Source organism: Cryptomeria japonica, chromosome 8 (genome assembly GCF_030272615.1).
Source record: "Cryptomeria japonica chromosome 8, Sugi_1.0, whole genome shotgun sequence".
NCBI lineage: Eukaryota > Viridiplantae > Streptophyta > Pinopsida > Cupressales > Cupressaceae > Cryptomeria > Cryptomeria japonica.
Window position 1 is genome coordinate 398,750,911 of NC_081412.1, and position 12,746 is coordinate 398,763,656.

The 12,746-nt window shown below is 44.6% G+C and overlaps 1 protein-coding gene across 1 annotated transcript in view; it reads left to right on the forward strand.

Moving 5' to 3' along the window:
* LOC131079441 (uncharacterized) overlaps positions 1 to 12,746 on the forward strand; it is a 408,813-nt gene that overhangs the window by 357,520 nt on the left and 38,547 nt on the right. Inside the window, exons 16-18 of the mRNA XM_058017395.2 lie at positions 11,884 to 11,982; positions 12,210 to 12,351; positions 12,569 to 12,741. Of these exons, the coding sequence (XP_057873378.2) occupies positions 11,884 to 11,982; positions 12,210 to 12,351; positions 12,569 to 12,741 (414 nt within the window). The remainder of the gene's footprint in view (positions 1 to 11,883; positions 11,983 to 12,209; positions 12,352 to 12,568; positions 12,742 to 12,746) is intronic.

A 12,746-nucleotide genomic window follows, 5' to 3' on the forward strand; every position in this document is an offset into this window, starting at 1 on the left:
AGGAGCGATATAGCCGCTTTGTTCAATTTGATGATCATTTAACGTTTAACCCTTTTGCATATCACCTTGTTATGATGCCTTAGACCTTGTGTGATCCGCAAAAACCTTGACTTCACGTGATTTTTGAGAGATTTAGCCAATATGATTAATATCGCTCTGGTCCCTTCCTGAGGGACAGGAGCGAACTTCAATGTTTTGAGCTTGTCCTTGTTTCGGCCAACTTGCAATTACTTTCAACGCGTAAAATAAAGTCCTTTGATCCTTCTTAGTTACTTGATGTGTGATAAACTTTCAAAATTTATGCCTTTATGCAAATTTCGCTCTGGTCCCTTCCTAAGGGACAGGAGCGAATTGAGATATTTTAGTGCAAATCTTTCGATGTTGGCGACCTTTGTAACTTTGTGCTTGACTAAGACGCCTTAAAATGTCTTCACCACCATGTACTTCGTCTTGGAGTGGTCTAAACTTGGATAAAAGGCAATATAACCATCATATCGCCCTGGTCCCTTGGAGAGGGACAAGAGCGATCTTGCTCTTGTGGGCTTCATCTTACCTTATCACCTTCAAAAATTATCTTCAACGGATTCGTAATGTACCTTTCCACTCATCCATGCCTTGGAATCCATTTTAACTTGGCAAGAAATTTGTCAAAGGCAAAAATCGCTCTGGTCCCTGCCTGAGGGACAGGAGCAAACTTGGGCATTTAGGTCCCTTGTTGACGTTTGGTAACATTCAATTTGTCTTCAACGGGTTCGATTCACCTCCTTTCTTGCCTTCAAACATAAAACTTACTTGATTTTTGCCTGGATTTTGCCTTATGAAGAACTTCGCTCTGGTCCCTGGGAGAGGGACGGGAGCTACAAAGAACTTCGCCCTGGTCCCTGACTGAGGGACAGGAGCAATTTTAGCATTTTAGTTCATTCTCCTTTAAGACGACACTTCAGGTTATATTCATTTGATAAAACATCTTTCCTTGGACCTCTTCAAATCATCAAGTCGTTAAAATCCTGCAAGGACGAGGCAATATTTGATTTTAAGCTTCGGTCCTTCACTGAGGGACAGGAGCGATTTTGACTCCTGGAGGCATTTCCGTGTTCGTGAAATTCTTCAATTTATATTCAACGGAAAGATCACGCCTTTCTCTACTACTTCCAATTCGAAATTCATCTTGACTCTGCAGGGACAGTAAGATATTTGAAAACGAGCTCCGGTCCTTCACTGAGGGACAGGAGCGATTTTGCTCCTACAGGCCAAAATAACATGATTTCACAAGTTTAATCAATTCATGAGGCAAAAACGAATCATTCCCAATGCCCGGGATCAAAAATCAAAAAAGTCAAAATTTGGTCAAAATTACTCAATTGGACAAAAATTCACATTTCATCTTCAACACTTAGACAAATTTAAGCTCTGCACTCAAAATTCCAATTGAAAATAGACCATTTTAACGAAATTATTGCATTCAAAATTTGCATTCTTACAAAAGAAGCTCAAAAGCTCTCAAAACTGACTGGATTCTGGCCTGAAAAGACGGCAATTAAAACCCTAAGGCTTGACCCTAAATCCAGACAATTGACTGACTAACAAAACCCTAAAAAAACGAAGCGAAAGGCGAGCAAAAAGAGGGGGTCCCCATTTCAAATGGGGCGATGTGTGAAATGGTCACAACAGGTATGAATGGAAAATAGCATTTAAGACTAGTGATGGTTTATATGAATGGCTGGTTATGCCTTTTGCATTGTCTAATGCACCTAGTACCTTTATGAGACTGATTAATGAGGTTTTGAAACCCTTCCTAGGGAAATTTGTGATTGTATATTTGGATGACATTCTAGTGTTTAGCAAGTCTGAGAAGGAGCACTTGGAGCATTTGAGGCAGGCATTGAGGAGGAGTTGCAAATAAATCTCAAGAAGTGTTTATTTTTGCAGACCGAACTGATTTACATGGGCATTGTGGTGTCCAAGGATGGCGAAAGATGGACAAGGAAAAAGTACAAGCCATACTTGAATGGCCAATACCAAAAAGTGTAATGGAGGTAAGGAGTTTTCATGGTCTAGCAAGTTTTTATTGGAAGTGACGGCCCTGCAGAGGGACATGGAGCGTATGATGAGGGAATTCAAAGCGATGAAAGGCTCTACTAGCCGGACCAAAGGAGACGTGTGGTGCATGGAGTGCAAGGAGGAAGGACATACGAAGGGTACATGCTCGAAGAAGGCCTTTTGCAAAATTTGCCAAGTAATGTGACACTCCATCAAGGAGTGCCCATACAATATGAAGACCCAAAATACGCAAGTGTTGTTCACTGAGCAAGCCACAACATCCGCACCAGCGGGTACGGCCCAGCAAACCAACACAACGGCATCATCTGGAGGTTATCGAGACAACAAACGCAGCGGTGGAAGGAATAACAATACCCGAAGCCGTGTCCAGTATGACGCCAAGGGCCGACCAATGATCCAATGTAGAGCCTGCAATCAGTGGGGGCACTTCGCCCGGGATTGCACGAAGGAAGCCACCCCTCAGCACCTCTACCGCTGGTGTGGGCCAGGCGACCATGAGGATGCAAATTGCCTAAAGCCAGGAGTAAACCTTTTGAACATCAAACCCACGAAGGCAGAAATGTTGGCAATCACAAGGGCACAAGCCAAAAAGACCACATACCTCGATCCTTGCACGGAGACCGAGAGAGTGCGGGAAGCAAGGGTCAAGATCACAAAGGAAATGGCCGCACAAGGACAAAGTAGCCACGAGGCCACAAGCCCGTCACGGATGAAGGGAGAAGAGAGAATCCTATGGCAAATATTGCAAATAGAGGTACCCGTGAAGGTTCAAGACCTCCTTGAAACCATACCGTAGTTGAAAACGGCTATCTTGAACTCCGTACCCACACAAGCTAAAATGAAGGAGGTCATAAGCCCCACGGTCGACCCTATGTTGCTAGTAGTCAACAGCGGACACCACCCTGCGGTGGTAGACATGGGCATCCTGGGGACTACCTTGACGGACACCATTGTGGACGGAGGGTCAGGAGTAAATGTGCTCCCATAAGAGACATGGAAAAAACTGGCAAAACCTACATTGTGGCCCCCCATATTCAACCTACTAGGGGCAGATCAACATGGGATTAAACCCTTGGGTACCCTCATGGGCCAGCAGGTGATGATCGGCACGCAGCCATTCATGTTGGACTTTGTAGTGATTCCACTGAAGCAGAAAGGGTACGACGCCATTCTTGGATGTGGGTGGCTAATTGTAGCAAAGGCAAACCATAGTTGTAAGTGGAATACGCTTTCCCTGGAAAGCGTGGGGAGGAAGTACTTGATCGATCTCCATACGCAGATGGTGAGTGAGGAGTTGGCATCTTCCTTCGAGTCCGATTCTGAAGGAGACCAGTTGGGTGGGAATGAAGACCGATGTGGAATGGAGCCCAGTGACGAAGGGGTATTAGAATTGAAAGCATGCTCGGGGGATGACGGGGACTCCATGAATGGCCTCTTCCACTGGCAAATGGAGGATTATGAATTGTTTACACCCTCGTGCAATGTATTTAGTATCGAGGAAGAACCAGATATATTTCCTCCAGAATACGGAGAGTACAAGGAAGGGGAGGCCTCTGTGAATGACACTCCCGCACACCAGCTCCCGAAGGGCGAACCTATTAAATATCAGGAAGCCAATTTGAAGGAGACAAATCTTGGGGAGACGAGTGACCCCAAGATCATCCTTGCCAGAGATGACTGGAATCCAGTGTTGAAGGCCGGAGCCTTCAAAATTTTCCTCGAATACAACGATGTTTTTGCATGGACGTACAAGGACCTGAAGGGCGTGCCGCAAGAGCTATGTGTACACCGCATAACATTGGTACCGGGAGCCCAACCGGTAAGGAAGCGGCCTTACCGTATGAACAAAAATTATGCTGCACAAGTGAATGACGAAATTGAGCGGATGTTGGAAGCGGGCATAATCTTTAAGGTGCAGACAAGCGAATGGGTGTCTCCCATTGTGATTTCCCTCAAGAAAGAGGCCAATCAGATTCGGATCTGTGTAGACTTCCGATGTCTAAACGCTGTCACTATTAAAGACTCGTTTCCCATACCCTTCACCGACAGCATCCTTGAGGAAGTCGCTGGACATGAAATCTACTCCTTCATGGATGGGTTCTCTGGGTACAACCACATATCCATCGCCGAGGAAGATAAGTTGAAAACTACCTTCGTGGTGGAGGACGGTGTGTATGCATACAACCAAATGCCATTCAGCCTATGTAATGCACTGGCGACCTTTCAGCGCATCATCTTGCACATCTTCGACAAGATGTCCGTAGAGAACTTCAAAGCTTTCCTGGACCGCCCAAAGGCCCTCGAGGAGTGCTTGGAGAGATGTCGAAGGGCACGGTTGGCCCTTAATCCGAAGAAATGTAGATTCATGGTACCACAGGGAAGATTGCTTGGACACATTGTGTGCAAAGAAGGATTGAAAATGGACCCTGACAAGATTCGGGTCATAGTAGAAATGGAAGCTCCTCCAGACGTCACGGGGGTATAGTCTTTCCTTGGTCATGTAGGGTACTACTGGAGGTTCATAAAGAACTTCGCTGAGGTGTCCCACCCATTGGATAGATTGACACGAAAAGGGGAGCCATACATATGGACAAAGCCACAAAGCGACGCATTTGAAGAGCTAAAAACAAGATTGATGGGAGCACCCATACTCGCATACCCAAACTGGGATAAGGAATTCCACGTTCACGTGGATGCTTCAAATTATGCCATCGGGGCTACACTAGCCCAGGTAGGGGGACACAGGTTGGACCATCCAATTTATTTTGCGAGCAGGTTGCTCTCCAAGGCTGAAAAGAACTACAGTACCACGAAACACGAAGCCCTCGGCATGGTCTTCGCCATACAGAAATTCTGACATTACCTACTCGCTACAACATTCACATTTTACGTAGACCACCAGGCACTAATGTACCTGGTAAACAAGCCTATTATTCAAGGAAGGATAAGTCGTTGGCTATTGCTCCCACAGGAGTTCACGTTTACAATTGTGGTAAGACCAGGACGAAGCCATGTCATAGCTGATCAGCTATCTCAGATTAAGTCGGGGGAACCTCCGGAGGGAGTAAATGATGACTTCCCGGATGCGCAGTTGTTCCAAATAGCCGTACTCCCTTCGTGGTACAAGAATATTGGAGAGTACCTGTCGACATCCCGATTCTCGAAGGACATACCTCCAGGGGAACAAAGGAAGCTAGTATTAAGGAGCAAGACCTTTTCACTGATCAATGGCTTACTCTACAAAATGGGACTAGACCAGGTACTAAGGCATTGTGTCATGGAGGAGGAAGTCCCCAGTGTATTGAGGGAGGCACACGAAGGACCCGCAGACGGACATATGGGCCCGGACACTAAGGCACGCAAGGTGTTGCTAGCAGGGTTGTGGTGGCCAACCGGACACAACAACGCCAGGGAGTGGGTCGTGGGGTGCGACACTTGCCAATGGGTGGATAAACCTTTGAAGCGGGACCTCATGCCCCTCAACCCTTCGCATGCACAGGAACTCTTCGAACAATGGGGACTCGGCTTTGTAAGGCCTCTTAAGGCTAGCCGTACACGACGGTGTCGTTACATTGTGGTCACGAGAGAATACTTGACTAAGTGGGTGGAGGCGAGGGCTCTCCCGGATAACTCTGAGTAAGTACGGCTAAATTTATCTATGAACAAATTATTACGCGATATGGCATACCTATTCAGTTGAAAAGTGACCGAGGGGGCCACTTTGTGAACCATGTCATACGGCTGTTGACCACCGAGTTTAAGATTTTCCACTCATTATCGAGCCCGTACTACCCCCGCGCCAGTGGGCAGGCTGAGGCCACTAATAAAATATTGGTGTCGGTAATCTACAAGTCCTGCAGGGTAGAAAAGGAAGACTGGGAGGAGAAGCTACCCTCCGTATTATGGGCCTACAGAACGACTTACAAGGTGATCACCGGTCAAACTCCATTTCAACTGATGTATGGTCAGAAAGCAATGGTGCCTGTGCAATTCATGGTGTCGAGTCTGCGAATAGCATTTGAAAATAGACTCGGAGACATGGAAAGCCTGTGGGAGAGGCTTTACAACTTGAACAAGCTGGATGAGCGTCAAATGGTGGCGCAGTGGGCCACGGAGGTCACACAAGCTAGAAGAAAAGTATGGCATGACCAACATTTAAAACGGGTAAGATTCACCCTAGGACAGCTGGTTTTGAAATACAACGAGAAAAACGAGATCAAACCAGGGAAGTTTAAGGTGAGATGGCTAGGACCCTTCAGAATTCGCAAAGTCGGGGCCAACGGGGCCATCCGACTGACAACGTTGGATGGAAAACAGGTGCCCCAGGCTATGAACGGCTCCAAATTGAAGCTGTACCACAAGCGACAGCGGCACCAGCAAGTCTTAAGTGGAAAAATAAATTGAAAAAAAATAAAAATAAATAAATAAACAAATTTGGAAAAATATATAGAAAAATTGAAAAATTGAAAAAAAAAAAGAGGCCACGGTGGAGCCACCGTACAGTGGGACCACCCACGATAGGAAGAACCCCGTGCAGTGGAACCACCACACAAACCACCACCACAAGAGCCGACACAAATAAGACGTAGCCCATGCCAAACCAACGCACACGCAGCCATAGGCCTTCGGCCTGAAGAAAAAGGCGACAGTCCCGTGGAAGAAGAGATTCCTGGCATATCCGTCGTAGAAGAAAGGGGCTGTTGCAGTCACATGGGTACGCAACCATTGCCGCAGGGAAGGGGAAGTAGTGTAACGGTTCTACAGTTAGCCATATATCAGCTGGCACGTTAAGGAGAGGCAAAATATGGGGAATGCATTCAGCTGGCAAACACCATTGGCGAGCAAAGTTGCAGACAAACATGGACAATACCGCGGGGGTTTTACCATTCGGAGTTCAAGTTTCAGGAGGCACGGATACAAGCACTAGCGCCAGCAAACAAAAACACGGGCCAAAGATAGCCACAGCCACAGCCACGGGAAAGGTCACCACCGACACTATTGTGTTCGAGGGTGTGAATGGAGCCGAGTGCCGCAAGTGGTGGTAGGAGACTGCTGCAGATCACGAGGTGAAAAAGAATTTACAGCGAGCAGGAGTTCACAGGGCTATCTAGATGCTTGTTTTTCCCATAAAGAAATTCAAGGTACCACTGCGAATGATGGTCAACCTATTTGACGCTACCTCCAGAACGAGCACGTTTGACTACGACAACCATAGGCTAAGGGTTTCCTTCACAGCAATTGACTTTACAAGGGTATTTGGCATACCAGGCCACAATGGGAAGAAAGTGGAGTTGAAAGCTAAGAAAATGAATAAGGACATGAAGGAACACTGGGTGAAGATTGTTTCCCGCAACCTTACACCGGCTGAACATGCCTCTGTGACCAACGCCACAAAAAATAGGGGAATGAAAAGTTCATTTGTAGCCGAAGGGCCTTGGCGCTGCATCATGGATGTTGTGAAGAGCCGACTTACCAGGTCCAGCCGTGCATCGGATATCGCCCTACCTTAGATTATTTTGATGAATGGACTTATGAATGGGGTATAGTACGACTAGGCTACAGTACTTGCTGATAGGATGTATGAGTTCATGACTCTACATCACCTCACCTTCTACATGCCGCACTATGCCATTGGGTTGTTCCTGGAGGCCATGCGTTCCCAGCTGCCGGAAGACGAAGTCGACATCAAACCAGTAGGTAGACTGGCACCAGGTGAGCCACCCATCTTCTATTGGCGACATATGGATGTAAGGCTGACACCTACGGCAGGGCAGAAGAGGCGAAGGCAGGATGTGTCCGAGTCTGACGACTTTGACAGCGGACGGGAAGAGACCTCGGAAGCCTTGAGTGATTCAGACAGAGATAGTGGGGCAAGCTTAGTCGAGGCCATACCAGCATCCACACCCCCACCCCAAGTCTTGTTCGCCACACCCATGCTGACCGCCTCAACGCATTTGAGTCAGCCTACGGGTGGCATTGCGTCCATCCCGACCTTCGAGGAGCAAAGGCTGCCGGTAGTAATGAGGCTGCCATCAGGGACCGAGGAAGGGAAGACAGAGATAGTTACATCAGAAGAAGTGGGTGAATCCATACCCACAAGGAAAGTGCAGGGGCACGATCAGACAACGACAGCAGCAACACTAGGCGGGGGGATATTATGCCCCCTCGAGGAGGACAGTTGATTGAGCAAGGAGTTCGAGATGACACCCATGTCGCCTAGGCCGGTTACTACCATTTCTCCCTCACGGGCTACCCCCATGCGCAGGGACCCTCGGGAGGACTTAGACGCAGAGGTTGTGGACTTAGATAGCGAAGGTTCTCCCAGAGATGTGACACACTCGACGGAGGTGCAGGGCAGGGAGTTGGCACTAGAGCAGATGGCGGAGGTCCACGTGGATAGCCAGCGAGATAGGGTAGAGATCCACACAGAGACCAAGCAGCCAGGACGGGTAGACGTGGAGGCTTACCTCCAAGATATGGTGGGCCTAGGGTAGACTTACTTTCAGGAGTTGGTATAGACTTATCTGCAGGAGGAGGTCCTTCAAGGGCGGGAGGTTATCACCTCTCTTCAGTCGAAGGGCCTTGACAGCACCGTTCAGGAGTTGGAGCAGCTGCTCAAGTTTATGCGGGAAGGTTGTCCGCAGGCATTTGCTGCTTGTTTTGAGAGAGGCAGATGGCCAGAAATTGAGACGGCAGAGATGTTGGCCGCGTGGGCAGTGAGCACGCTAGTAGTGGAGAGTAGAGTGGAGTCTCTCGGGAGACAAATTGAGCAGACCTTCAAGGAAGGGTATTACACTCTTCACCGAATAGAGTCCACGTCTGCAGGACATCTAACTGCAAGGGTGGCCGTGGAGAGAGCTCAGGAGGAGTTGGCCACCCAGGTTGAGGCCGTGCAGAGAGACTTGGATCGCCGGGAGGCGGCGTGGGAAGCCAAGAAGGCACGGTTAGCTGCAGAGTTGGAGGATGCAAGGGCAAAGCAGGCGACCCTGAGCACTAGTCTGGTCAAGGTGCAAGAGACGTTGGATGCCAAGGAGAGAAAGCTCCTGGAGGTTGCCCGGATGGTTAAGTCTCAATTGAGCATAGAAAGGTTGTTGAGCGGGACCTGCAGGTACGGACACAGCAGGTGTACGATCTGCATGCACGATTGACACCAGCATCATCATCAGCCCTACCACTTGCTGCTTCAGGGATGCCCCCTCAGCCCCCTTCTTCTTCTATACCTTAATTATGTTTAGTGTATGAACATCATCTCTATTTTGTATTATTCTTTTCTTGGGGGGGATGATGTTGTCGGGAATAATCATTATTTTATGTTGTCGTCGGTAATTGTGGGTTACGGCAATCAGTTAGTCTTCCTGAAGGGCAGTTGGACGCGACAGTTGGTCGCACCCTTTCGGGTATTATATATTGCATACCTTTCCTTCGAAGTAGGATCATGATGGTCGTATCTGGGTGTGATGTTATAAGCACTTGATTTACATGGACTGTTGAATTAATACAGGGACTGGTTCTTTAATATATTCCCATTATGTTTTGTGCATTTACTTTCTGCATTTAATCGTTTACCTGTATGTGGCAAACATGCAGGTTTTACATCATTTTGGAGATTCAACCAGCTAGGGTTTGAAAGAAGGAAAATCATATTAGCTAGGGTTTGAAGATTATTTGCAAGTGGAAGACATATTGCTTCAGATTTGGAGGTTTAATTGCCACATTTTTCATAATAACTTGGGTAGCTAGGGTTTGGAGGTAAACGTCATGTTTTAAAGGGTTTTATGTGATTGTTGGCATCTGTCATCATTCAGATTTGTGTTTCAGACCTGGCAAAATTAATATCAGACTTCAGTTCAGGAAGGTTTGGATTTGTTTGAACAAAGGCTTGATAGAATTTCATTGCTAAGTTGTACAAAGGGTTTGGGCACTTAGCTTGGAGACCTAGCGCGCTAACCTTTGGAGGTGATTTAAGGAGCTATGACAGACATTTGGGACAGCCTCATCCTTGTTTCAGGTCTGCAATAAAAATCAGATTTATAGTCAGATTTGTAATCAGCATCCATACCTTGTTGATTGGCATTTTATGTATCATAACATTGAAGGCAACAATCGGTATGTCATTTTATTGAAACTTGTCGAATTTAATAAGAAAACCTTGCTGTTCAGAACTATACAAGACTTCTGATTTTTATACCAGTCCATATATTTGTTGTTATTTCTTATGTTAAATGTTTCTATAGTTGCTTCATATCATGCTAAAAACATCTACACATTGAAAACTCATAAAAACCAAACCAAAGCACTCAAAAACATACTTAGAAGATTCAGACCAGCAAAAACAGGGCATAGTAAAGGTGGGATATTTTATTGTCATCCATAATGGTTTCTAATACCAAAATCAACTTGTCTTCATCATTTAGAGGATGGAAATTTGTTAAAGGACTGATATGTTGTCCAAGTGTCCTTTTGAGGCATGAAGCGTGAAAGATGTTGTGAATCCCACTATGCTTTGGCAACTCAAGTTCACAAGCAACCTCTCTGATCCTCTATGTGATCTTGTAAGGCCTATAAAGTGGGGTATGAGCTTCTCAAGTCCACTTCTATTGAGTGAAGACTGTCTATAAGTTTGTGATCTCAAGAAAACCACATGGCCCACCTCAAAAGTCCTCTAAATGTGATGCGAAATCACAAACACCTTTTTCTACATTTATGCTTGTTAGAGGTTCTCCTTAAGTGAATTTAATTTTTTTGGCTTTGCTTGACTAGGTCTCTTGCCCTTTGCACTCTATTGACCGTAATAACCAAATCCATAAAAGTTAGTACATCATTTCCATAATTCCTTGAATAGAGTTACCAATGGACATGTGATTTGTATTTTAGCTATGTTCCCCAAGATGAGCCATTTGATCCATATTGATTGCCACCTTTATACATAAGTTCTCAAATACCCCTCATCCCATTTATTCACAATCTTTGTTTTCCCATCTATTTCAACATGATAACTGGTGCTATCTATCAATATAGTTTTGGCTAAAATAAACTAAGGAACTTGCTATCCTTAACACTTACTATAATGTGTACAAACCCAATATATACATGCTAGAGCTAGTTTACATGCTTGAGAAAAATAAGGAAAAAGAATCAACCTGGAAACCTGAAAGTATTCAAATCTGCACTTCAAATCCTCTCCAATTCACACAAAGATGCTCTAGTGATGCACAAATGGAGTGTTAGGAAGATGTGTGGGTGTGAGGATTTATAGAAAAGAAAATAAAATGGTTTTTCAATGTTTATCTTGCATCCAAACCACTTTTTTATATCAGTGAGTTTAAGTGCTGGACATGTCAAATACTCACAGGTACCCACACAAGTTAAGTGCCACAATTTGCCAAGGAAGTAAATAGCAAAAAGTCACCCAAGAAAATTTCTTGCAAGTATTCCGGTTTGCAAACTATGGTTTAACTTTAGACCTTGAGCATATATGTGTTTAATAACATCATTTTTTACAATCTATTGTATAACATAGGTTTAACCTAAATAAACTACAAAGATATTTTCTTAGTACAATTTTCAGTTTAAAATCATTGTTTAAGTTCATTATTTAATCAAGGTAGTCATACTAAAGCCACTAATAGTCTATTATGAGAGGGTGTTTTTATAATCTCTAGTGGTAATGTTTATACCTGATAACTATTATCAAACTTTATTTTTCTCTATTCAGCCATGCCTTTAAACTGTTTATTGTACTTAATATATCACCCATTTCGTTTATATTTTCTAAAATTCTATAAGATATTTGTAAAATGCCCCTAATGCTGGCACATGTAGCTTGTTGGTGGTCGAAGTCCATACTTGTGCAAGTATAAAGTTGCTTCTCAGAAAAATGGAAAAATTTCAGCAATTCAGATGGAAGTGTTCAATAACCAGGTTTGTTTTATTCTAGGCATTTTTCTGTCAACTCTCTTCACTAGAAAATTGCACGTATTAAGAGTTGTACTTCATGGCTAAATGATTCATAGAGAATAGTCTTGGGGACCATATATCTTCACAGTTCCCATAGTTATTTTCTATTATAGCATGTAGTAATCGAGTAGATCAATTTCATTTGATACTATTTGAAGCATAACTTCCATTTTTTGTATGTTTCATCATAGGGAGCCCACTTTGATTTTGAGTATCCAGATTTGAGTTCAATCCCACTATTTATTGATGGGGTATATAACATTGCCAACTGGAGAATTGAAGGAAAAATAGCCAAGACTAACTTGCCTGCATGTACCTACATGAGAGGACCGGGTACTTGACCATTTTCTTTTGCTTCTGAGTTATGATTCCATATCATAAATTTATCACATGATTGAATTGGCATTTAAATTGATGGGGTTTCAATAACTAGGTGAAAGTTTTTATTTATTGGTTGCTTAGATTTGAGTTATGTATGAATGTTTCCTTTTTGTTTATAATTTAGCTCTTCCATTATTGTACTAATCCAATCCATCCATTGGTCATGCAGTATTTGTTGAGACAGCAGTCATGATTGAAACAGTGATGGAGCACATAGCACATGCACTAGGACTTCTGCCTGATATTGTCCGGGAACTCAATATGTATACTAAAGGAGACATGGCACTTTCTGGTCAAGAACTCATATACTGTAATGCAAAATTAGTTTTTGATACTGTGAAGGTAGT